Source organism: Anser brachyrhynchus, assembly GCF_964034855.1.
Source record: "Anser brachyrhynchus genome assembly, contig: SCAFFOLD_261, whole genome shotgun sequence".
Classification (NCBI taxonomy): domain Eukaryota; kingdom Metazoa; phylum Chordata; class Aves; order Anseriformes; family Anatidae; genus Anser; species Anser brachyrhynchus.
The window spans coordinates 1-25,503 of NW_027663787.1; the positions used below are offsets into that span (position 1 = coordinate 1).

Here is a 25,503-nt window from a genome sequence, read left to right on the forward strand (position 1 = left end):
AGTTTTGGGGGCCTAATGCCTCATTTTGGGGGCAAAAATCCCCACTTTCAGGAGCCTAATGCCTCATTTTCGGGCCAAAACCCCCAGTTTTGGGGGGCCTAATGCCTCATTTTCGGGCCCAAACCCCCAGTTTTGGGGGCCTAATGCCTCATTTGGGGGGCCAAAATCCCCAGTTTTGGGGGCCTAATGCCTCCTTTTGGGGGCCAAAATCCCGTTTTGGGGGCCTAATGCCTCATTTTGGGGGCCAAAATCCCCAGTTTTGGGGACCTAATGCCTCATTTTTGGGGCCAAAATCCCCAGTTTTGGGGACCTAATGTCTCATTTGGGGGGCCAAAATCCCCAGTTTCAGGGGCCTAATGCCTCATTTTGGGGGCCAAAATCCCGTTTGGGGGACCTAATGCCTCATTTTTGGGGCTAAAACCCCCAGTTTTGGGGGCCTAATGCCTCCTTTTGGGGGCCAAAATCCCGTTTTGGGGGGCCTAATGCTTCATTTTGGGGGCCAAAATCCCCAGTTTTGGGGGGCCTAATGCCTCATTTTCGGGCCAAAATCCCCAGTTTTGGGGGCCTAATGCCTCATTTTTGGGGCCAAAATCCCCAGTTTTGGGGGCCTAATGCCTCATTTTCAGGCCAATATCCCCAGATTTGGGGGCCTAATGCCTCATTTTCGGGCCAAAATCCCCAGTTTCAGGAGCCTAATGCCTCATTTTCGGGCCAAAACCCCCAGTTTTGGGGGCCTAATGCCTCATTTTGGGGGCCCAAAATCCCGTTTGGGGGACCTAATGCCTCATTTTGGGGCTAAAACCCCCAGTGTTGGGGGCCTAATGCCTCCTTTTGTGGGCCAAAATCCCGTTTTGGGGGCCTAATGCCTTATTTTGGGGGCTAAAACCCCCAGTTTTGGAGGCCTAATGCCTCATTTTGGGGGCCAAAATCCCCAGTTTTGGGGGCCTAATGCCTCATTTTGGGGGCCAAAATCCCCAGTTTTGGGGACCTAATGCCTCATTTTGGGGGCTAAAACCCCCAGTTTCAGGGGCCTAATGCCTCATTTTCGGGCCAAAATCCCCAGTTTTGGGGGCACTAATGCCTTATTTATGGGGCTAAAACCCCCAGTTTTGGGGGCCTAATGCCTCCTTTTGGGGGCCAAAATCCCATTTTGGGGGCCTAATGCCTCATTTTGGGGGCTAAAACCCCCAGTGTTGGGGGCCTAATGCCTCATTTGGGGGGCCAAAATCCCCCAGTTTCAGGGGCCTAATGCCTCATTTTCGGGCCAAAATCCCCAGTTTTGGGGGCCTAATGCCTCATTTGGGGGGCTAAAACCCCCAGTTTTGGGGGCTAATGCCTCCTTTTGGGGGCCAAAATCCCGTTTGGGGGACCTAATGCCTCATTTTTGGGGCTAAAACCCCCAGTTTTGGGGGCCTAATGCCTCCTTTTGGGGGCCAAAATCCCGTTTTGGGGGCCTAATGCCTCATTTTGGGGGCCAAAATCCCCAGTTTTGGGGACCTAATGCCTCATTTTTGGGGCCAAAATCCCCAGTTTTGGGGACCTAATGTCTCATTTGGGGGGCCAAAATCCCCAGTTTCAGGGGCCTAATGCCTCATTTTGGGGGCCAAAATCCCGTTTGGGGGACCTAATGCCTCATTTTTGGGGCTAAAAACCCCCAGTTTTGGGGGCCTAATGCCTCCTTTTGGGGGCCAAAATCCCGTTTTGGGGGCCTAATGCCTCATTTTGGGGGCCAAAATCCCATTTTGGGGGCCTAATGCCTCATTTTGGGGGCTAAAACCCCCAGTTTTGGGGGCCTAATGCCTCATTTTGGGGGCAAAAATCCCCACTTTCAGGAGCCTAATGCCTCATTTTGGGGGCTAAAATCCCCAGTTTTGGGGGCCTAATGCCTCATTTTCGGGCCCCAAACCCCCAGTTTTGGGGGCCTAATGTCTCATTTGGGGGGGCCAAAATCCCCAGTTTCAGGGGCCTAATGCCTCATTTTCGGGCCAAAATCCCCAGTTTTGGAGGCCTAATGCCTCATTTTGGGGGCCAAAATCCCCAGTTTTGGGGGCCTAATGCCTCATTTTCGGGCCAAAATCCCCCAGTTTTGGGGGGCCTAATGCCTCATTTTGGGGGCTAAAACCCCCAGTTTTGGGGGCCTAATGCCTCATTTGGGGGGCTAAAACCCCCGGTTTTGGGGGCCTAATGCCTCATTTGGGGGGCTAAAACCCCCAGTTTTGGGGGCCTAATGCCTCATTTTGGGGGGCTAAAAACCCCACTTGTGGGGGCCTAATGCCTCATTTTGGGGGCAAAATCCCCAGTTTCAGGGGCCTAATGCCTCATTTTGGGGGCTAAAACCCCCAGTTTTGGGGGCCTAATGCCTCATTTTGGGGGCCAAAATCCCCAGTTTTGGGGACCTAATGCCTCATTTTTGGGGCTAAAACCCCCAGTTTCAGGGGCCTAATGCCTCATTTTGGGGCTAAAACCCCCAGTTTTGGGGGCCTAATGCCTCATTTTCGGGCCAAAACCCCCAGTTTTGGGGGCCTAATGCCTCATTTTGGGGGCATAAACCCCCCAGTTTTGGAGGCCTAATGCCTCATTTTCGGGCTAAAATCCCCAGTTTTGGGGGACTAATGCCTCATTTTGGGGGCTAAAACCCCAGTTTTGGGGGCCTAATGCCTCATTTTGGGGCCCAAACCCCCAGTTTTGGGGGCCTAATGCCTCATTTTTGGGGCCCAAAATCCCAGTTTCGGGGGGCCTAATGCCTCATTTTCGGGCCAAAATCCCCAGTTTTGGAGGCCTAATGCCTCATTTTGGGGGCTAAAACCCCCAGTTTTGGGGGCCTAATGCCTCCTTTTGGGGGCCAAAATCCCATTTTGGGGGCCTAATGCCTCATTTTCGGGCGAAAATCCCAGTTTTGGGGGCCTAATGCCTCTTTTTGGGGCTAAAATCCCCAGTTTTGGGGGCCTAATGCCTCATTTTTGGGGCTAAAAACCCCCAGTTTTGGGGGCCTAATGCCTCATTTTGGGGGCAAAAATCCCCACTTTCAGGAGCCTAATGCCTCATTTTGGGGGCTAAAACCCCCAGTTTTGGGTGCCTAATGCCTCATTTTCGGGCCCAAACCCCCAGTTTTGGGGGCCTAATGCCTCATTTGGGGGGCCAAAATCCCCAGTTTCAGGGCCTAATGCCTCATTTTGGGGGCCAAAATCCCGTTTGGGGGACCTAATGCCTCATTTTTGGGGCTAAAACCCCCAGTGTTGGGGGCCTAATGCCCTCATTTTTGGGGTCAAAATCCCCAGTTTCGGGGGCCTAATGCCTCATTTTCGGGCCAAAATCCCCAGTTTTGGAGGCCTAATGCCTCATTTTGGGGGCCAAAATCCCCAGTTTTGGGGGCCTAATGCCTCATTTTCGGGGCCAAAATCCCCAGTTTTGGGGGCCTAATGCCTCATTTTGGGGGCTAAACCCCCCAGTTTTAGGGGCCTAATGCCTTATTTTTAAGGCAAAATCCCCAGTTTTGGGGGCCTAATGCCTCATTTTGGGGGCTAAAACCCCCAGTTTTTGGGGGCCTAATGCCTCATTTTGGGGGCAAAAAATCCCCACTTTCAGGAGCCTAATGCCTCATTTTCGGGCCAAAACCCCCAGTTTTGGGGGCCTAATGCCTCATTTTCGGGCCCAAACCCCCAGTTTTGGGGGCCTAATGCCTCATTTGGGGGGCCAAAATCCCCAGTTTTTGGGGGCCTAATGCCTCCTTTTGGGGGCCAAAATCCCGTTTTGGGGGCCTAATGCCTCATTTTTGGGGGCCAAAATCCCCCAGTTTTTGGGGACCTAATGCCTCATTTTTGGGGCCAAAATCCCCAGTTTTGGGGACCTAATGTCTCATTTGGGGGGCCAAAATCCCCAGTTTCAGGGGCCTAATGCCTCATTTTGGGGGCCAAAATCCCGTTTGGGGGACCTAATGCCTCATTTTTGGGGCTAAAACCCCCAGTTTTGGGGGCCTAATGCCTCCTTTTGGGGGCCAAAATCCCGTTTTGGGGGCCTAATGCTTCATTTTTGGGGGCCAAAATCCCCAGTTTTGGGGGCCTAATGCCTCATTTTCGGGCCAAAATCCCCAGTTTTGGGGGCCTAATGCCTCATTTTCAGGGCCAATATCCCCAGATTTGGGGGCCTAATGCCTCATTTTCGGGCCAAAATCCCCAGTTTCAGGAGCCTAATGCCTCATTTTCGGCCAAAACCCCCAGTTTTGGGGGCCTAATGCCTCATTTTGGGGGCCAAAATCCCGTTTGGGGGACCTAATGCCTCATTTTGGGGCTAAAACCCCCAGTGTTGGGGGCCTAATGCCTCCTTTTGTGGGCCAAAATCCCGTTTTGGGGGCCTAATGCCTTATTTTGGGGGCTAAAAACCCCCAGTTTTGGAGGCCTAATGCCTCATTTTGGGGGCCAAAATCCCCAGTTTTGGGGGGGCCTAATGCCTCATTTTGGGGGCCAAAATCCCCAGTTTTGGGGACCTAATGCCTCATTTTGGGGGCTAAAACCCCCAGTTTCAGGGGCCTAATGCCTCATTTTCGGGCCAAAATCCCCAGTTTTGGGGCACTAATGCCTTATTTATGGGGGCTAAAACCCCCAGTTTTGGGGGCCTAATGCCTCCTTTTGGGGGGCCCAAAATCCCATTTTGGGGGCCTAATGCCTCATTTTGGGGGGCTAAAACCCCCAGTGTTGGGGGCCTAATGCCTCATTTGGGGGGCCAAAATCCCCAGTTTCAGGGGCCTAATGCCTCATTTTCGGGCCAAAATCCCCAGTTTTGGGGGCCTAATGCCTCATTTGGGGGGCTAAAACCCCCAGTTTTGGGGGCCTAATGCCTCCTTTTGGGGGCCAAAATCCCGTTTGGGGGACCTAATGCCTCATTTTTGGGGCTAAAACCCCCAGTTTTGGGGGCCTAATGCCTCCTTTTGGGGGCCAAAATCCCGTTTTGGGGGGCCTAATGCCTCATTTTGGGGGGCCAAAATCCCCAGTTTTGGGGACCTAATGCCTCATTTTTGGGGCCAAAATCCCCAGTTTTGGGGACCTAATGTCTCATTTGGGGGGGCCAAAATCCCCAGTTTCAGGGGCCTAATGCCTCATTTTGGGGGCCAAAAATCCCGTTTGGGGGACCTAATGCCTCATTTTTGGGGCTAAAACCCCCAGTTTTGGGGGGCCTAATGCCTCCTTTTGGGGGCCAAAATCCCGTTTTGGGGGGCCTAATGCCTCATTTTGGGGGCCAAAATCCCATTTTGGGGGCCTAATGCCTCATTTTGGGGGCTAAAACCCCCAGTTTTGGGGGGCCTAATGCCTCATTTTGGGGGGCAAAAATCCCCCACTTTCAGGAGCCTAATGCCTCATTTTCGGGCCAAAACCCCCAGTTTTGGGGGCCTAATGCCTCATTTTCGGGCCCAAACCCCCAGTTTTGGGGGCCTAATGCCTCATTTGGGGGGCCAAAATCCCCCAGTTTTGGGGGCCTAATGCCTCCTTTTGGGGGCCAAAATCCCGTTTTGGGGGCCTAATGCCTCATTTTGGGGGGCCAAAATCCCCAGTTTTGGGGGACCTAATGCCTCATTTTTGGGGCCAAAATCCCCAGTTTTGGGGACCTAATGTCTCATTTGGGGGGGCCAAAATCCCCAGTTTCAGGGGCCTAATGCCTCATTTTGGGGGCCAAAATCCCGTTTGGGGGACCTAATGCCTCATTTTTGGGCTAAAACCCCCAGTTTTGGGGGCCTAATGCCTCCTTTTGGGGGCCAAAATCCCGTTTTGGGGGCCTAATGCTTCATTTTGGGGGCCAAAATCCCCAGTTTTGGGGGCCTAATGCCTCATTTTCGGGCCAAAATCCCCAGTTTTGGGGGCCTAATGCCTCATTTTTGGGGCCAAAATCCCCAGTTTTGGGGGCCTAATGCCTCATTTTCAGGCCAATATCCCCAGATTTGGGGGCCTAATGCCTCATTTTCGGGCCAAAATCCCCAGTTTCAGGAGCCTAATGCCTCATTTTCGGGCCAAAACCCCCAGTTTTGGGGGCCTAATGCCTCATTTGGGGGGCCCAAAATCCCAGTTTTGGGGGCCTAATGCCTCATTTTGGGGGCCAAAATCCCCAGTTTTGGGGGCCTAATGTCTCATTTTGGGGGCTAAATCCCCAGTTTTGGGGGCCTAATGCCTCATTTTTGGGGCTAAAACCCCCAGTTTTGGGGGCCTAATGCCTCATTTTGGGGGCTCAGCCCCCTAGTTTTAGGGCCCGGAGGCTCCGTTTGGGATCTTGTCATTTTTAGGATAAAACCTCTCATTTCCGGCTCCAAAGCCTCACTCCTGTTATAAATGAAGACACAGCTCAGTCTGACTGGGGGCCTAATGCCTCATTTTCGGGCCAAAATCCCCAGTTTTGGGGGCCTAATGCCTCATTTTTGGGGCTAAAATCCCCAGTTTTGGAGGCCTAATGCCTCATTTTTGGGGCCAAAATCCCCAGTTTTGGGGGCCTAATGCCTCATTTTCAGGCCAATATCCCCAGTTTCAGGGGCCTAATGCCTCATTTTCGGGCCAAAATCCCCAGTTTTGGAGGCCTAATGCCTCATTTGGGGGGCTAAAAACCCCACTTTTGGGGGCCTAATGCCTCATTTTTGGGCTAAAATCCCCACTTTTGGGGGCCTAATGCCTCATTTGGGGGGCCAAAATCCCCAGTTTTGGGGGCCTAATGCCTCATTTTTGGGGCCAAAATCCCATTTTGGGGGCCTAATGCCTCATTTTGGGGGCTAAAACCCCCAGTTTTGGGGGCCTAATGCCTCATTTGGGAGGCCCAAACCCCCAGTTTTGGGGGCCTAATGCCTCATTTTGGGGGCTAAAACCCCCAGTTTTGGGTGCCTAATGCCTCATTTTTGGGGCCAAAATCCCCAGTTTTGGGGGCCTAATGCCTCATATGGGGGGCTAAAACCCCCAGTTTTGGGGGCCTAATGCCTCCTTTTGGGGGCCGAAATCCCCAGTTTTGGGGGCCTAATGCCTCATTTTGGGGGCCAAAATCCCATTTTGGGGGCCTAATGCCTTATTTATGGGGCTAAAACCCCCAGTTTTGGGGGCCTAATGCCTCCATTTGGGGGGCCAAAATCCCCAGTTTCAGGGGCCTAATGCCTCATTTTCGGGCCAAAATCCCCAGTTTTGGGGGCCTAATGCCTCATTTTGGGGGCTAAATCCCCAGTTTTGAGGGCCTAATGCCTCATTTTCGGGCCAAAATCCCCAGTTTTGGGGGCCTAATACCTCAATTTGAGGGCTAAAACCCCCAGTTTTGGGGGCCTAATGCCTAATTTTCGGGCCAAAATCCCCAGTTTTGGGGGCCTAATGTCTCATTTTGGGGGCTAAATCCCCAGTTTTGGGGGCCTAATGCCTCATTTTTGGGGCTAAAACCCCCAGTTTTGGGGGCCTAATGCCTCATTTTGGGGGCTCAGCCCCCTAGTTTTAGGGCCCGGAGGCTCCGTTTGGGATCTTGTCATTTTTAGGATAAAACCTCTCATTTCCGGCTCCAAAGCCTCACTCCTGTTATAAATGAAGACACAGCTCAGTCTGACTGGGGGCCTAATGCCTCATTTTCGGGCCAAAATCCCCAGTTTTGGGGGCCTAATGCCTCATTTTTGGGGCTAAAATCCCCAGTTTTGGAGGCCTAATGCCTCATTTTCAGGCCAATATCCCCAGTTTCAGGGGCCTAATGCCTCATTTTGGGGGCCAAAATCCCCAGTTTTGGAGGTCTAATGCCTCATTTGGGGGGCTAAAAACCCCACTTTTGGGGGCCTAATGCCTCATTTTTGGGGCTAAAATCCCCACTTTTGGGGGCCTAATGCCTCATTTTTGGGGCTAAAATCCCCACTTTTGGGGGCCTAATGCCTCATTTGCGGGGCCAAAATCCCCAGTTTTGGGGGCCTAATGCCTCATTTTGGGGGCCAAAATCCCATTTTGGGGGCCTAATGCCTCATTTTTGGGGCTAAAATCCCCACTTTTGGGGGCCTAATGCCTCATTTGCGGGGCCAAAATCCCCAGTTTTGGGGGCCTAATGCCTCATTTTGGGGGCCAAAATCCCATTTTGGGGGCCTAATGCCTCATTTTGGGGGCTAAAACCCCCAGTTTTGGGGGTCTAATGCCTCATTTGGGAGGCCTAAAACCCCCAGTTTTGGGGGCCTAATGCCTCATTTTGGGGGCTAAATCCCCAGTTTTGAGGGCCTAATGCCTCATTTTCGGGCCAAAATCCCCAGTTTTGGGGGCCTAATACCTCAATTTGAGGGCTAAAACCCCCAGTTTTGGGGCCTAATGCCTAATTTTCGGGCCAAAATCCCCAGTTTTGGGGGCCTAATGTCTCATTTTGGGGGCTAAATCCCCAGTTTTGGGGGCCTAATGCCTCATTTTTGGGGCTAAAACCCCCAGTTTTGGGGGCCTAATGCCTCATTTTGGGGGCTCAGCCCCCTAGTTTTAGGGCCCGGAGGCTCCGTTTGGGATCTTGTCATTTTTAGGATAAAACCTCTCATTTCCGGCTCCAAAGCCTCACTCCTGTTATAAATGAAGACACAGCTCAGTCTGACTGGGGGCCTAATGCCTCATTTTCGGGCCAAAATCCCCAGTTTTGGGGGCCTAATGCCTCATTTTTGGGGCTAAAATCCCCAGTTTTGGAGGCCTAATGCCTCATTTTTGGGGCCAAAATCCCCAGTTTTGGGGGCCTAATGCCTCATTTTCAGGCCAATATCCCCAGTTTCAGGGGCCTAATGCCTCATTTTCGGGCCAAAATCCCCAGTTTTGGAGGCCTAATGCCTCATTTGGGGGGCTAAAAACCCCACTTTTGGGGGCCTAATGCCTCATTTTTGGGGCTAAAATCCCCACTTTTGGGGGCCTAATGCCTCATTTGGGGGGCCAAAATCCCCAGTTTTGGGGGCCTAATGCCTCATTTTTGGGGCCAAAATCCCATTTTGGGGGCCTAATGCCTCATTTTGGGGGCTAAAACCCCCAGTTTTGGGGGCCTAATGCCTCATTTGGGAGGCCCAAACCCCCAGTTTTGGGGGCCTAATGCCTCATTTTGGGGGCTAAAACCCCCAGTTTTGGGTGCCTAATGCCTCATTTTTGGGGCCAAAATCCCCAGTTTTGGGGGCCTAATGCCTCATATGGGGGGCTAAAACCCCCAGTTTTGGGGGCCTAATGCCTCCTTTTGGGGGCCGAAATCCCCAGTTTTGGGGGCCTAATGCCTCATTTTGGGGGCCAAAATCCCATTTTGGGGGCCTAATGCCTTATTTATGGGGCTAAAACCCCCAGTTTTGGGGGCCTAATGCCTCCATTTGGGGGGGCCAAAATCCCCAGTTTCAGGGGCCTAATGCCTCATTTTCGGGCCCAAATCCCCAGTTTTGGGGGCCTAATGCCTCATTTTGGGGGCTAAATCCCCAGTTTTGAGGGCCTAATGCCTCATTTTCGGGCCAAAATCCCCAGTTTTGGGGGCCTAATACCTCAATTTGAGGGCTAAAACCCCCAGTTTTGGGGGCCTAATGCCTAATTTTCGGGCCAAAATCCCCAGTTTTGGGGGCCTAATGCCTCATTTTGGGGGCTCAGCCCCCTAGTTTTAGGGCCCGGAGGCTCCGTTTGGGATCTTGTCATTTTTAGGATAAAACCTCTCATTTCCGGCTCCAAAGCCTCACTCCTGTTATAAATGAAGACACAGCTCAGTCTGACTGGGGGCCTAATGCCTCATTTTCGGGCCAAAATCCCCAGTTTTGGGGGCCTAATGCCTCATTTTTGGGGCTAAAATCCCCAGTTTTGGAGGCCTAATGCCTCATTTTTGGGGCCAAAATCCCCAGTTTTGGGGGCCTAATGCCTCATTTTCAGGCCAATATCCCCAGTTTCAGGGGCCTAATGCCTCATTTTCGGGCCAAAATCCCCAGTTTTGGAGGCCTAATGCCTCATTTGGGGGGCTAAAAACCCCACTTTTGGGGGCCTAATGCCTCATTTTTGGGGCTAAAATCCCCACTTTTGGGGGCCTAATGCCTCATTTGGGGGGCCAAAATCCCCAGTTTTGGGGGCCTAATGCCTCATTTTTGGGGCCAAAATCCCATTTTGGGGGCCTAATGCCTCATTTTGGGGGCTAAAACCCCCAGTTTTGGGGGCCTAATGCCTCATTTGGGAGGCCAAAATCCCCAGTTTTGGGGGCCTAATGCCTCATTTTGGGGGCTAAAACCCCCAGTTTTGGGTGCCTAATGCCTCATTTTTGGGGCCAAAATCCCCAGTTTTGGGGGCCTAATGCCTCATATGGGGGGCTAAAACCCCCAGTTTTGGGGGCCTAATGCCTCCTTTTGGGGGCCGAAATCCCCAGTTTTGGGGGCCTAATGCCTCATTTTAGGGGCCAAAATCCCATTTTGGGGGCCTAATGCCTTATTTATGGGGCTAAAACCCCCAGTTTTGGGGGCCTAATGCCTCCATTTGGGGGGCCAAAATCCCCAGTTTCAGGGGCCTAATGCCTCATTTTCGGGCCAAAATCCCCAGTTTTGGGGGCCTAATACCTCAATTTGAGGGCTAAAACCCCCAGTTTTGGGGGCCTAATGCCTAATTTTCGGGCCAAAATCCCCAGTTTTGGGGACCTAATGTCTCATTTTGGGGGCTAAATCCCCAGTTTTGGGGGCCTAATGCCTCATTTTTGGGGCTAAAACCCCCAGTTTTGGGGGCCTAATGCCTCCTTTTGGGGGCTCAGCCCCGTAGTTTTAGGGCCCAGAGGCTCCGTTTGGGATCTTTTGTCATTTTCAGGATAAAACCTCTTGTTTCAGGGTCCAAAGCCTCATTCCTGTTATAAATGAAGACACAGCTCAGTATGACTGATTTTTAATATTTATATGATAAATATATTTATATGATCTTTAATATTTATAAAAGGCAAGTAAAGAGCGCTGGGCGCGCTCTACCCACACACACACCCTTCAAATTTTCTAAATATACAGAACATTGCTTTTTTTTTTATTCATAAGAAACCCGAGCACCTGTACACATGTACGATCAGAAAAGGTATCGATTGAAACACAAACGCGGCAAAGTTTTCCAAAATCTGGCGAGAGTTTAACAAAAAACCCGTTAAGCCTATCGCTATTCATGTCCGTGCCTGGGGGAGCGCGGCTGGAGCTGGCAATCTCGGCTGAAGCGCCCCCAGATCTTCCGTGCCTCCGTTCATTTTTCCTCAGACACCGGCCTCTGTTTTCCATCCCTTTCCTTGACCGCAAACGCCGGGGAGTTCCAGGTGTGGGAATAAAAATGTTGTTTTTGCAGAGTTACGTTATTTAAAGGTAAGGAATGGGGTTATCGAGATATGCTTGCAGTGATACGAAAACTTAGCAGGCGACCTCGTAAAATGCAGACAGCCGGACTCTGTAGAACAATTAGGTGAAAACCACGGCGTTAAGTCAGATAAGTGAAGAAACATTACCACTTCAAACAGTAAAAAAAGTCAAAAGAAATTTGATATTTAACAGGCCGGCAACTGAAGGCCACGCATTGTCTGGGAAGCATCAGACAGATTGTGAACCTGCATTACCCACTCAGTGGGGAAACTGGGGAGGGTCCCGTCATCAAAAAGTACGTAAACTGGGTTTTGGAACCAGTAGGTGAAGTTAGGGAAGCTGAGGCGATTCCAGATAAGAAAGGGTTAAGAATGTAAATATTAAAGGAAAACTGAACATTAGGTATAGGCCAGGGAACAGATGTACGGGCAATGTATCTCGAAATAGGACATACGCGGGCAATACATCTCGAACAAGACGTTGGAATCCAAGATAAGAAAATAACAAGCAGAAGAATCGGAAAAAAAAAAAAAAAAACAGTCCTTGCGGTTAGGAAGAAAGCTAACTCAGCAGAATCCTGACCAAAGTACGCTGTGAGGAAGACTTACTGCCTTCCTCCCTGAGACCACCGACCACAGCTCGACGACCCCTGCCCGAGACCACCGAGAGAATCTGCGCAGCCGCAGGACACACACACACAAAAAAACCAACTAATTAGCATGAGAAGCGAGAGTAGGCGGGGTTAGGTAATGAATATGTATAGGCGTTGATAAAATATTCACCACTCTGCTGTATAAATTGGGGAAGGCTTTTCACTTCGGGCATGCGCGACAGGCGGAGAGATCCCCCGTGCGCCCAGCGCTGCTAATGATATCATTATCATTAAATATATCGCTTAAAGAAATTGGATTTCCGATCTTTGAATCACCTCCCGGACCGAAGGGAAAGAGCCGGCTCCTTTTCGGAGCCTGCGGGGCCTGGCTCAAAAGGCACGTCCGTGGCACCGGGGGGTGTAAGAGCAAAGCCCAGCCACGGTGTGGCAGAAGGGGGACGAGCCCGCAGCTCCCTCCCTGCCTGGCAACCCCCCCCGTGTCTCACCGTGGCCCCACACGGCTCTTCAAGGCCTCAGAGGCTGCCCGCCATTTGCCGAGCGATCCCGCCCCAGCCCCGTCGTTTTTCGTAGCGGGGTCCCGCACCCTCGCCCTCAGTTCGCTCCCCACGTTTCAGGATCACAAACTGCCCGGCTATTAATAAAAGGGAACGAGCCGTGAGGTTACCGGGACAGCCTTCGTTCCTAAAGGGCGAACAATTCCCCATAATGTCCGACCGCTTACCTCCGGGCAGCGAGGGGCGGCTGCGTGCGCGGCTCCGCTCCTCTCAGCTTGAGCTCCCTTCCAGCTCCCGGGCGCCCATTTCCAGCGACTTTCCCTGCGAGCTCCTTTGAGCTGTTTGCTGAGCTTGGCCGAACCCATCTTCATCAGGCGATCGGTGTCCCTGTTCCTGTCCTGGTCCCTGTTCTGCCAGCTTGTCCCTGTTCCTGTTGTTCAGGTCCCTGTTCGTTTTCTTCACGTCCCTGCTTGTTTTTCTTCAGGTCCCTGCTTGTTTTCTTCAGGTCCCTGCTTGTTTTCTTCAGGTCCCTGTTTGTTTTCTTCAGGTCCCTGTTTGTTTTCCTTCAGGTCCCTGCTCGTTTTCTTCAGGTCCCTGCTCGTTTTCTTCAGGTCCCTGCTTGTTTTCCTTCAGGTCCCTGCTTGTTTTTCTTCACGTCCCTGCTTGTTTTTCTTCAGGTCCCTGTTTGTTTTTCTTCAGGTCCCTGTTTGTTTTCCTTCAGGTCCCTGTTTGTTTTCCTTCAGGTCCCTGTTCGGGCACCATTTGTGGCGGGACGACCCCACGGCCACCGGGGTCCTTTCAGCAGCAGTAGCTCCTACTACTTTATCGACGACAGACCTCCATCATATCGCGTTGCAACCCGCACCGAGGACGGGCTCCCTTCTCACACCACTCGCCCCACACCACTCCTTTCCCACTCGCTCTTCACTGGGCGAAAAACTTCGCCCGGCAACCCCCCACCCCGCCCCCAGCAACCCCCGTGCCTTAATGGCGGGACAAGGGGCAAGGCGAGGCGCCGTGGCTAAAAAAATAAAAAAACTGTAATCTTGTCTCTGTTTTTTTGCAGATATCCATCTTTCTTCCTGACACAATGGCCTCAGGAGGGAGGTGGAGGAAAACACGATGGAGTCACAAAAGGCTGATGAGTTTTCTTGACGAGGCTCGCTCATTAGGATGGGGGCGAAGGCTGTTTTCCAGCCAGGTCCGAAGTCTCCGAAAGCATCTTAGCATCCCTTGGGAAGCAGGGCCCAAGGCAGCGGTGGGGGCCCTGACACCCACATGCCTGTACCACCACCCTGAGGCTCTGTCCTCAGGCCAGCATGGGGCAGGTTGGCCTCGTTTCGGAGGAGAAATGGGCCGTGTCCCCCCCGGCAGGGTGAGTTGCCTCATTTTTGGGGCTAAAACCCCCAGTTTTGGGGGCCTAATGCCTCCTTTTGGGGGCCAAAATCCCGTTTTGAGGGCCTAATGTCTCACATGAGAGGCTTGATCCCCCAGTTTTGGGGGCCTAATACCTCATTTTGGGGGCTAAAATCCCCAGTTTTGGGGGCCTAATGTCTCATTTTCGGGCCAAAATCCCCAGTTTTGGGGGCCTAATGCCTCATTTTCGGGGCTAAAACCCCCAGTTTTGGGGGCCTAATGCCTCCTTTTGGGGGCTCAGCCCCGTAGTTTTAGGGCCTGGAGGCTCCGTTTGGGATCTTGTCATTTTTAGGATAAAACCTCCCATTTTAGGCTCCAAAGCCTCATTCGTATGGCTGAAAGCTGCATTACTGAGTCCAGAGCCTCCCTTCTAAGCTGCAAACGGCATTTTTCATGTCCGGATCCTCAATTTTAGGGCCCAAAGCCTCATTTTGGGGGTTGAAACCTCCATTCTTAGGCCCAAACGTTCCTTATTGGGCCTAAAGACTCACTTTTAGCATTCAAAGCCCCATTTTCAGGCTCCAAACCCTCACTGTCGATGACGAAAGCCTTGTTTTACAGCTCCCAGCTTCATATTTAGGATCCGGTGCCTAATTCTTGGCGACAAAACCTCATTTGGAGGGACTAAAACCTACATTTCCAGTGTCAAAAGCCTCATTTTTGGGGCCCAAACCCTCTCTTTAGAGGCCAGAGCCGCATTTGAAGAATGAAGCCTTCAATACAGGCCACCAATCGTTATTTTAGGGCCCAACCCTAAGCCAGAGGCGGAGAGTAGGAGGAGGAGCGGGGAAATTTCCTCCCTGTGAGGGAGAAAAGCTGATGACAACGGAAAGAAAGCTCCCCCGGCCTCGAGGCCCCACAGCGCTGTCGTTTCCCGTGATCAGCGTGTTATCAGCAGCGAGCTCAGAGGCCAGCCTCCCTGAGGAATCCGCCTACAAGATCTTCAGGCTGCAGCCACCAGGAGACGAGGCGGAAGAACTGTTAAAAACGAGGCCCGAGACCTTCTGGAGGGTGCTGCAAGAACCTCAGAAGAAGATGTTATCGATGCACAGCATTTGACATGCAAGAAGCAGCCCAGCAGGGTGAAACGGAGAAGGGACGGGATGCAGAGCTCGTGCCTCATGCCCAACATCACCTCCAAAGGTACGGGCACCCCCGGCACCGCGGGAGCGTGGCTGACCCACGTTTGGGGCTTTCTGTGGGGGGGACCCGGCTCTGCGGGGGGTCTCTTTTTGGGGTCGGAGATGCGACGGCTCTTTTCATACTGCGGGTCTTGGGGTGATGGAAGGGTGGTAGCCACGGGAAGCGGTGCGTGACCTGCTTTTCTTTGCCTTGCAGAGCGAATATCTGTCTGGGATGCAGTGTCCGTCTATAGCCAAGAACACCTCCAGCTGCGCCAGGTGGGTTGCCAGCCACGTCCCCCTCGTTCCCCTCTTCAGAAGCGGGAAACTCACCCCAAAAGTCCCTACCCAGGGACCCACTGATCCCAGTCGCTGGAAGCCCCTGGATCCCCTCAGCCTGGCTCCCAAGAGCGGGAAGGGCACAGCAGGACCCAAAGCACCGTCCCTGGATGGGACCACCTGCAGCTGATCCTTAAGCTTCGTCCCTTCTGTTCTCTTCCACTTGCAGGGTGTCCGAATTCCTGCCCTCGGCTCCTTCGACATTGTCCCCAGATGGGTCAAGGACGGGAACGAGACTGTGATTTTCCTGATGCCCACGTTCCGCCTGGCCAGGAATCTTGTCATCACCCACAACCTCACGGACGACAAGGAGTACCTGCCAGGTAAGACGTCGGGTTAATCCCTTGCTGCCTGGATGATCCCCTCCCTGGATTTCAGATGCTTCCCAAAAAGAAAACAAAGCGTCCCCTGCACGGAGCAGGTCCCAAAGCAAAGCCTTTCTGGCTGATGACTGCAAGGAGCAGCACCTGGGAAACACGCGGGGAAAGGCTGCTGGTGACTGACTGCATCCGTCTCGTGTCGTTTTCCAGGCCATAAGGAGCTGGAGCCCCTCAAAGTGGCTGAGGTGGCCGCCAACGCCTGCATGTCCCAGCAGAGAGCGGAGAACTGCATGCGAGGTACCACGTCCCTCATCTCTCGCTGCCTGGGGAAGGGGGAGAACATCGCCCTCGTCCTGAAGGACGTGGGGGTGCCCTCGGCCCACCAAGACCTCTTGGGTTGGAGCTCTCGGCCAACCTCTTCCTCTTGGGGTGGCCAACCAAGCCGAGCCCTGGGCTCCTCCACCACCAAGTGCCTTGGCCAGGCAGAGGACATTTGCCATCTCCATGCTCCTCCATTGCAGATCCCCCACCTAATGGACATGGTGGGATCTGATGGGGCAGACGGAGGAATTCAGACAACGTCTGCTTCCCATCGAGGCCTGGACCTCTTTGCTGGGCGAGCCCATTTCCCAGAACGGTCCTTGGGGACAGGGCCTTTATGGCCCTGTGAAAAGGGGTGATTGTGGCGTGCCCTGGGTCACGCTGATGTCTTCTTTTGCCAGGTTTGAAATGGAGAGCATGCGCAAAACACCACCCCAGGAGCATCACAAAGCCTGGAGCAAGGAGAAGAAGAAAGAAGGGGCTTTGCCTCTTCTCAGCCAAGTTGGGAGAGACAAAGCAGCTGCTGGCTCCTCTCTTCACCCAGCCCAGCAGGGTGAAAGGGAGAAGCCGGGGGAGGCTCCCTGCAGGTGAGGCTGGAGGCTCCGGACGGGGGGGATGAGGCCACCAGGAGCCCCCCCGATTTCAGGGCTGCAGCATCAAGTGCTGCATGGGGGTACAGGATGCGGCCCCAAAACCATCGTGGCTTCTTTGTTCTTTTGTCAGGCTGCCGGTGATCCCGGGGCTGCCTCCTCGCAAGGAGAGAAAATCAGCGCCCAAAGGCAAGGCGGGACGAGCAAAGACAGACGGAGCCTTGAGGCAGAGAGCAGGAGGAGGAGCGGGGAAATTTCCTCCCTGTGAGGGAGAAAAGCTGATGACAACGGAAAGAAAGCTCCCCCGGCCTCGAGGCCCCACAGCGCTGTCATTTCCCGTGATCAGCGTGTTATCAGCAGCGAGCTCAGAGGCCAGCCTCCCTGAGGAATCCGCCTACAACATCTTCAGGCTGCAGCCACCAGGAGACGAGGCGGAAGAACTGTTAAAAACGAGGCCCGAGACCTTCTGGAGGGTGCTGCAAGAACCTCAGAAGAAGATGTTATCGATGCACAGCACCAAGAGCACCCACCCGCTGCCACCCGTGCCCAGACCACCAACGTCAGCCCGACCCGAAGCACCGAAAACCAGGCCGGGGTTCTCCATTTTGTGGCCCTGGCCACACTAAAACCCGGGCTTTGATGGCCCCGCATAGCAAGGAGGCCATCAGAGGTGGCAAAAAAGGTGCGTGATCCACATCGACATCATTCTGGGGGGCTCGGTCCTTGTAGGAAAGCAGTTATGGGCTCAGTGGGGTCTCTGGAAAGAGATCTGTTTTGAGCCAGGGGTTGGCTCAGTCCAGCCCAAACCCTTTGGCTCCTCCATCGCTAGACTCCAGTCCTTCAATTTCTCTTCTGTTGCCACGCAGACAACAGCAGGCGCCATTTTTCAGGGTTTGAAAGGCCTAAAAAAGCTCTTTGGCCATAGAGGAGAGGGTTTCTTTGCAGCTGGGTGCTGCTTTTGAAGCATTTTTTGGAAGAGCAAGGCTTTTTTTGGGTGGGCCTGTCAGAGTTTAGGGGCAAAACCCTGCTGATGGCCAGGGTCTGGTGATGGGGTAAATATGAGGGAAAAAATGAGGGAAATGGGTGCCCTGAGCTCGGTGTCAGGACCTGAAGTCATCCATGGGATGTGTGTGTGAGGGTAAAGAAGGCTAAAAAAATAAAAAAACTGTAATCTTGTCTCTGTTTTTTTGCAGATATCCATCTTTCTTCCTGACACAATGGCCTCAGGAGGGAGGTGGAGGAAAACACGATGGAGTCACAAAAGGCTGATGAGTTTTCTTGACGAGGCTCGCTCGTTAGGATGGGGGCGAAGGCTGTTTTCCAGCCAGGTCCGAAGTCTCCGAAAGCATCGCAGCATCCCTTGGGAAGCAGGGCCCAAGGCAGCGGTGGGGGCCCTGACACCCACATGCCTGTACCACCACCCTGAGGCTCTGTCCTCAGGCCAGCATGGGGCAGGTTGGCCTCGTTTCGGAGGAGAAATGGGCCGTGTCCCCCCCCGGCAGGGTGAGTTGCCTCATTTTTGGCACTAAAACCCCCAATTTTGGGGGCCTAATGCCTCTTTTTGGGTGCTGAAACCCCCAGTTTTGAGGGCCTAATGTCTCACATGAGAGGCTTGATCCCCCAGTTTTGGGGGCCTAATGCCTCATTTTGGGGGCTAAAATCCCCAGTTTTGGGGGCCTAATGTCTCATTTTCGGGCCAAAATCCCCAGTTTTGGGGGCCTAATGCCTCATTTTGGGGGCTAAAACCCCCAGTTTTGGGGGCCTAATGCCTCATTTTGGGGGCTAAAACCCCCAGTTTTGGGGGCCTAATGCCTCCTTTTGGGGGCTCAGCCCCGTAGTTTTAGGGCCCGGAGGCTCCGTTTGGGATCTTGTCATTTTTCGGATAAAACCTCCCATTTTAGGCTCCAAAGCGTCATTCGTATGGCTGAAAGCTGCATTACTGAGTCCAGAGCCTCCCTTCTAAGCTGCAAACGGCATTTTTCATGTCCGGATCCTCAATTTTAGGGCCCAAAGCCTCATTTTGGGGGTTGAAACCTCCATTCTTAGGCCCAAACATTCATTTAGTGGCCTAAAGACTCACTTTTAGCATTCAAAGCCCCATTTTCAGGCTCCAAACCCTCACTGTCGGTGACGAAAGCCTTGTTTTACAGCTCCCAGCTTCATATTTAGGATCCGGTGCCTAATTCTTGGCGACAAAACCCCATTTGGAGGGACTAAAACCTACATTTCCAGTGTCAAAAGCCTCATTTTTGGGGCCCAAACCCTCTCTTTAGAGGCCAGAGCCGCATTTGAAGAATGAAGCCTTCAATACAGGCCACCAATCGTTATTTTAGGGCCCAACCCTAAGCCAGAGGCGGAGAGTAGGAGGAGGAGCGGGGAAATTTCCTCCCTGTGAGGGAGAAAAGCTGATGACAACGGAAAGAAAGCTCCCCCGGCCTCGAGGCCCCACAGCGCTGTCATTTCCCGTGATCAGCGTGTTATCAGCAGCGAGCTCAGAGGCCAGCCTCCCTGAGGAATCCGCCTACAAGATCTTCAGGCTGCAGCCACCAGGAGACGAGGCGGAAGAACTGTTAAAAACGAGGCCCGAGACCTTCTGGAGGGTGCTGCAAGAACCTCAGAAGAAGATGTTATCGATGCACAGCATTTGACATGCAAGAAGCAGCCCAGCAGGGTGAAACGGAGAAGGGACGGGATGCAGAGCTCGTGCCTCATGCCCAACATCACCTCCAAAGGTACGGGCACCCCCGGCACCGCGGGAGCGTGGCTGACCCACGTTTGGGGCTTTCTGTGGGGGGGACCCGGCTCTGCGGGGGGTCTCTTTTTGGGGTCGGAGATGCGACGGCTCTTTTCATACTGCGGGTCTTGGGGTGATGGAAGGGTGGTAGCCACGGGAAGCGGTGCGTGACCTGCTTTTCTTTGCCTTGCAGAGCGAATATCTGTCTGGGATGCAGTGTCCGTCTATAGCCAAGAACACCTCCAGCTGCGCCAGGTGGGTTGCCAGCCACGTCCCCCTCGTTCCCCTCTTCAGAAGCGGGAAACTCACCCTAAAAGTCCCTACCCAGGGACCCACTGATCCCAGTCGCTGGAAGCCCCTGGATCCCCTCAGCCTGGCTCCCAAGAGCGGGAAGGGCACAGCAGGACCCAAACCACCGTCCCTGGATGAGGCCACCTCCAGTTGATCCTTAAGCTTCGTCCCTTCTGTTCTCTTCCGCTTGCAGGGTGTCCGAATTCCTGCCCTCGGCTCCTTCGACGTTGTCCCCAGATGGGTCAAGGATGGGAACGAGACTGTGATTTTCCTGATGCCCACGTTCCGCCTGGCCAGGAATCTTGTCATCACCCACAACCTCACGGACGACAAGGAGTACCTGCCAGGTAAGACGTCGGGTTAATCCCTTGCTGCCTGGATGATCCCCTCCCTGGATTTCAGATGCTTCCCAAAAAAAAAGCAAAGCGTCCCCTGCACGGAGCAGGTCCCAAAGCAAAGCCTTTCTGGCTGATGACTGCAAGGAGCAGCACCTGGGAAACACGCGGGGAAGGGCTGCTGGTGACTGACTGCATCCGTCTCGTGTCGTTTTCCAGGCCATAAGGAGCTGGAGCCCCTCAAAGTGGCTGAGGTGGCCGCCAACGCCTGCATGTCCCAGCAGAGAGCGGAGAACTGCATGCGAGGCACCACGTCCCTCATCTCTCGCTGCCTGGGGAAGGGGGAGAACATCGCCCTCGTCCTGAAGGACGTGGGGGTGCCCTCGGCCCACCAAGACCTCTTGGGTTGGAGCTCTCGGCCAACCTCTTCCTCTTGGGGTGGCCAACCAAGCCGAGCCCTGGGCTCCTCCACCACCAAGTGCCTTGGCCAGGCAGAGGACATTTGCCATCTCCATGCTCCTCCATTGCAGATCCCCCACCTAATGGACATGGTGGGATCTGATGGGGCAGACGGAGGAATTCAGACAACGTCTGCTTCCCATCGAGGCCTGGACCTCTTTGCTGGGCGAGCCCATTTCCCAGAACGGTCCTTGGGGACAGGGCCTTTATGGCCCTGTGAAAAGGGGTGATTGTGGCGTGCCCTGGGTCACGCTGATGTCTTCTTTTGCCAGGTTTGAAATGGAGATCCTGCATAAAACACCGTCCCAGGAGCATCAGAAGGCCCGGAGCAAGGAGAAGAAGAAAGAAGGGGCTTTGCCTCTTCTCGGCCAAGTTGGGAGAGACAAAGCAGCTGCTGGCTCCTCTCTTCACCCAGCCCAGCAGGGTGAAAGGGAGAAGCCGGGGGAGGCTCCCTGCAGGTGAGGCTGGAGGCTCCGGACGGGGGGGATGAGGCCACCAGGAGCCCCCCCGATTTCAGGGCTGCAGCATCAAGTGCTGCATGGGGGTACAGGATGCGGCCCCAAAACCATCGTGGCTTCTTTGTTCTTTTGTCAGGCTGCCGGTGATCCCGGGGCTGCCTCCTCGCAAGGAGAGAAAATCAGCGCCCAAAGGCAAGGCGGGACGAGCAAAGACAGACGGAGCCTTGAGGCAGAGAGCAGGAGGAGGAGCGGGGAAATTTCCTCCCTGTGAGGGAGAAAAGCTGATGACAACGGAAAGAAAGATCCCCCGGCCTCGAGGCCCCACAGCGCTGTCATTTCCCGTGATCAGCGTGTTATCAGCAGCGAGCTCAGAGGCCAGCCTCCCTGAGGAATCCGCCTACAAGATCTTCAGGCTGCAGCCACCAGGAGACGAGGCGGAAGAACTGTTAAAAACGAGGCCCGAGACCTTCTGGACGGTGCTGCAAGATCCTCAGAAGAAGATGTTATCGATGCACAGCACCAAGAGCACCCACCCGCTGCCACCCGTGCCCAGACCACCAACGTCAGCCCGACCCGAAGCACCGAAAACCAGGCCGGGGTTCTCCATTTTGTGGCCCTGGCCACACTAAAACCCGGGCTTTGATGGCCCCGTATAGCAAGGAGGCCATCAGAGGTGGCAAAAAAGGTGCGTGATCCACATCGGCATCATTCTGGGGGGCTCGGTCCTTGTAGGAAAGCAGTTATGGGGTCAGTGGGGTCTCTGGAAAGAGATCTGTTTTGAGCCAGGGGTTGGCTCAGTCCAGCCCAAACCCTTTGGCTCCTCCATCGCTAGACTCCAGTCCTTCAATTTCTCTTCTGTTGCCACGCAGACAACAGCAGGCGCCATTTTTCAGGGTTTGAAAGGCCTAAAAAAGCTCTTTGGCCATAGAGGAGAGGGTTTCTTTGCAGCTGGGTGCTGCTTTTGAAGCATTTTTTGGAAGAGCAAGGCTTTTTTTGGGTGGGCCTGTCAGAGTTTAGGGGCAAAACCCTGCTGATGGCCAGGGTCTGGTGATGGGGTAAATATGAGGGAAAAAATGAGGGAAATGGGTGCCCTGAGCTCGGTGTCAGGACCTGAAGTCATCCATGGGATGTGTGTGTGAGGGTAAAGAAGGCTAAAAAAATAAAAAAACTGTAATCTTGTCTCTGTTTTTTTGCAGATATCCATCTTTCTTCCTGACACAATGGCCTCAGGAGGGAGGTGGAGGAAAACACGATGGAGTCACAAAAGGCTGATGAGTTTTCTTGACGAGGCTCGCTCGTTAGGATGGGGGCGAAGGCTGTTTTCCAGCCAGGTCCGAAGTCTCCGAAAGCATCGCAGCATCCCTTGGGAAGCAGGGCCCAAGGCAGCGGTGGGGGCCCTGACACCCACATGCCTGTACCACCACCCTGAGGCTCTGTCCTCAGGCCAGCATGGGGCAGGTTGGCCTCGTTTCGGAGGAGAAATGGGCCGTGTCCCCCCCCGGCAGGGTGAGTTGCCTCATTTTTGGCACTAAAACCCCCAATTTTGGGGGCCTAATGCCTCTTTTTGGGTGCTGAAACCCCCAGTTTTGAGGGCCTAATGTCTCACATGAGAGGCTTGATCCCCCAGTTTTGGGGGCCTAATGCCTCATTTTGGGGGCTAAAATCCCCAGTTTTGGGGGCCTAATGTCTCATTTTCGGGCCAAAATCCCCAGTTTTGGGGGCCTAATGCCTCATTTTGGGGGCTAAAACCCCCAGTTTTGGGGGCCTAATGCCTCATTTTGGGGGCTAAAACCCCCAGTTTTGGGGGCCTAATGCCTCCTTTTGGGGGCTCAGCCCCGTAGTTTTAGGGCCCGGAGGCTCCGTTTGGGATCTTGTCATTTTTCGGATAAAACCTCCCATTTTAGGCTCCAAAGCGTCATTCGTATGGCTGAAAGCTGCATTACTGAGTCCAGAGCCTCCCTTCTAAGCTGCAAACGGCATTTTTCATGTCCGGATCCTCAATTTTAGGGCCCAAAGCCTCATTTTGGGGGTTGAAACCTCCATTCTTAGGCCCAAACATTCATTTAGTGGCCTAAAGACTCACTTTTAGCATTCAAAGCCCCATTTTCAGGCTCCAAACCCTCACTGTCGGTGACGAAAGCCTTGTTTTACAGCTCCCAGCTTCATATTTAGGATCCGGTGCCTAATTCTTGGCTACAAAACCCCATTTGGAGGGACTAAAACCTACATTTCCAGTGTCAAAAGCCTCATTTTTGGGGCCCAAACCCTCTCTTTAGAGGCCAGAGCCGCATTTGAAGAATGAAGCCTTCAATACAGGCCACCAATCGTTATTTTAGGGCCCAACCCTAAGCCAGAGGCGGAGAGTAGGAGGAGGAGCGGGGAAATTTCCTCCCTGTGAGGGAGAAAAGCTGATGACAACGGAAAGAAAGCTCCCCCGGCCTCGAGGCCCCACAGCGCTGTCATTTCCCGTGATCAGCGTGTTATCAGCAGCGAGCTCAGAGGCCAGCCTCCCTGAGGAATCCGCCTACAAGATCTTCAGGCTGCAGCCACCAGGAGACGAGGCGGAAGAACTGTTAAAAACGAGGCCCGAGACCTTCTGGAGGGTGCTGCAAGAACCTCAGAAGAAGATGTTATCGATGCACAGCATTTGACATGCAAGAAGCAGCCCAGCAGGGTGAAACGGAGAAGGGACGGGATGCAGAGCTCGTGCCTCATGCCCAACATCACCTCCAAAGGTACGGGCACCCCCGGCACCGCGGGAGCGTGGCTGACCCACGTTTGGGGCTTTCTGTGGGGGGGACCCGGCTCTGCGGGGGGTCTCTTTTTGGGGTCGGAGATGCGACGGCTCTTTTCATACTGCGGGTCTTGGGGTGATGGAAGGGTGGTAGCCACGGGAAGCGGTGCGTGACCTGCTTTTCTTTGCCTTGCAGAGCGAATATCTGTCTGGGATGCAGTGTCCGTCTATAGCCAAGAACACCTCCAGCTGCGCCAGGTGGGTTGCCAGCCACGTCCCCCTCGTTCCCCTCTTCAGAAGCGGGAAACTCACCCTAAAAGTCCCTACCCAGGGACCCACTGATCCCAGTCGCTGGAAGCCCCTGGATCCCCTCAGCCTGGCTCCCAAGAGCGGGAAGGGCACAGCAGGACCCAAACCACCGTCCCTGGATGAGGCCACCTCCAGTTGATCCTTAAGCTTCGTCCCTTCTGTTCTCTTCCGCTTGCAGGGTGTCCGAATTCCTGCCCTCGGCTCCTTCGACGTTGTCCCCAGATGGGTCAAGGATGGGAACGAGACTGTGATTTTCCTGATGCCCACGTTCCGCCTGGCCAGGAATCTTGTCATCACCCACAACCTCACGGACGACAAGGAGTACCTGCCAGGTAAGACGTCGGGTTAATCCCTTGCTGCCTGGATGATCCCCTCCCTGGATTTCAGATGCTTCCCAAAAAAAAAGCAAAGCGTCCCCTGCACGGAGCAGGTCCCAAAGCAAAGCCTTTCTGGCTGATGACTGCAAGGAGCAGCACCTGGGAAACACGCGGGGAAGGGCTGCTGGTGACTGACTGCATCCGTCTCGTGTCGTTTTCCAGGCCATAAGGAGCTGGAGCCCCTCAAAGTGGCTGAGGTGGCCGCCAACGCCTGCATGTCCCAGCAGAGAGCGGAGAACTGCATGCGAGGCACCACGTCCCTCATCTCTCGCTGCCTGGGGAAGGGGGAGAACATCGCCCTCGTCCTGAAGGACGTGGGGGTGCCCTCGGCCCACCAAGACCTCTTGGGTTGGAGCTCTCGGCCAACCTCTTCCTCTTGGGGTGGCCAACCAAGCCGAGCCCTGGGCTCCTCCACCACCAAGTGCCTTGGCCAGGCAGAGGACATTTGCCATCTCCATGCTCCTCCATTGCAGATCCCCCACCTAATGGACATGGTGGGATCTGATGGGGCAGACGGAGGAATTCAGACAACGTCTGCTTCCCATCGAGGCCTGGACCTCTTTGCTGGGCGAGCCCATTTCCCAGAACGGTCCTTGGGGACAGGGCCTTTATGGCCCTGTGAAAAGGGGTGATTGTGGCGTGCCCTGGGTCACGCTGATGTCTTCTTTTGCCAGGTTTGAAATGGAGATCCTGCATAAAACACCGTCCCAGGAGCATCAGAAGGCCCGGAGCAAGGAGAAGAAGAAAGAAGGGGCTTTGCCTCTTCTCGGCCAAGTTGGGAGAGACAAAGCAGCTGCTGGCTCCTCTCTTCACCCAGCCCAGCAGGGTGAAAGGGAGAAGCCGGGGGAGGCTCCCTGCAGGTGAGGCTGGAGGCTCCGGACGGGGGGGATGAGGCCACCAGGAGCCCCCCCGATTTCAGGGCTGCAGCATCAAGTGCTGCATGGGGGTACAGGATGCGGCCCCAAAACCATCGTGGCTTCTTTGTTCTTTTGTCAGGCTGCCGGTGATCCCGGGGCTGCCTCCTCGCAAGGAGAGAAAATCAGCGCCCAAAGGCAAGGCGGGACGAGCAAAGACAGACGGAGCCTTGAGGCAGAGAGCAGGAGGAGGAGCGGGGAAATTTCCTCCCTGTGAGGGAGAAAAGCTGATGACAACGGAAAGAAAGCTCCCCCGGCCTCGAGGCCCCACAGCGCTGTCATTTCCCGTGATCAGCGTGTTATCAGCAGCGAGCTCAGAGGCCAGCCTCCCTGAGGAATCCGCCTACAACATCTTCAGGCTGCAGCCACCAGGAGACGAGGCGGAAGAACTGTTAAAAACGAG

At 54.1% G+C, this 25,503-nt stretch overlaps 2 protein-coding genes and 1 long non-coding RNA gene across 3 annotated transcripts; all 3 read left to right on the forward strand.

Moving 5' to 3' along the window:
• The first annotated feature begins 12,810 nt into the window (after positions 1 to 12,810).
• LOC308186823 lies at positions 12,811 to 13,022 on the forward strand. The gene is made up of 2 exons (XR_013944322.1): positions 12,811 to 12,866; positions 12,930 to 13,022. It is a non-coding gene; the product is annotated as an uncharacterized lncRNA (long non-coding RNA).
• A 1,879-nt stretch (positions 13,023 to 14,901) lies between these two features.
• On the forward strand, positions 14,902 to 21,085 carry LOC308186808 (uncharacterized protein; the record flags this gene model as incomplete). The annotated part of the gene is made up of 8 exons (XM_080608979.1): positions 14,902 to 14,941; positions 15,137 to 15,198; positions 15,428 to 15,581; positions 15,789 to 15,940; positions 17,930 to 17,992; positions 19,417 to 19,478; positions 19,677 to 19,861; positions 20,069 to 21,085. The coding sequence occupies 8 exons, from the start codon at positions 14,902 to 14,904 to the stop codon at positions 20,536 to 20,538; spliced, it is 1,188 nt and encodes a 395-aa protein (XP_080465105.1). The 3' UTR covers positions 20,539 to 21,085.
• Positions 21,086 to 22,215: 1,130 nt separating this feature from the next.
• LOC308186809 (uncharacterized protein) lies at positions 22,216 to 25,346 on the forward strand (the record flags this gene model as incomplete). The annotated part of the gene is made up of 4 exons (XM_080608980.1): positions 22,216 to 22,272; positions 23,697 to 23,758; positions 23,957 to 24,141; positions 24,349 to 25,346. 4 exons carry the CDS (start codon positions 22,216 to 22,218, stop codon positions 24,816 to 24,818), a joined length of 774 nt encoding a protein of 257 aa, XP_080465106.1. The 3' UTR covers positions 24,819 to 25,346.
• Positions 25,347 to 25,503: the final 157 nt, after the last annotated feature.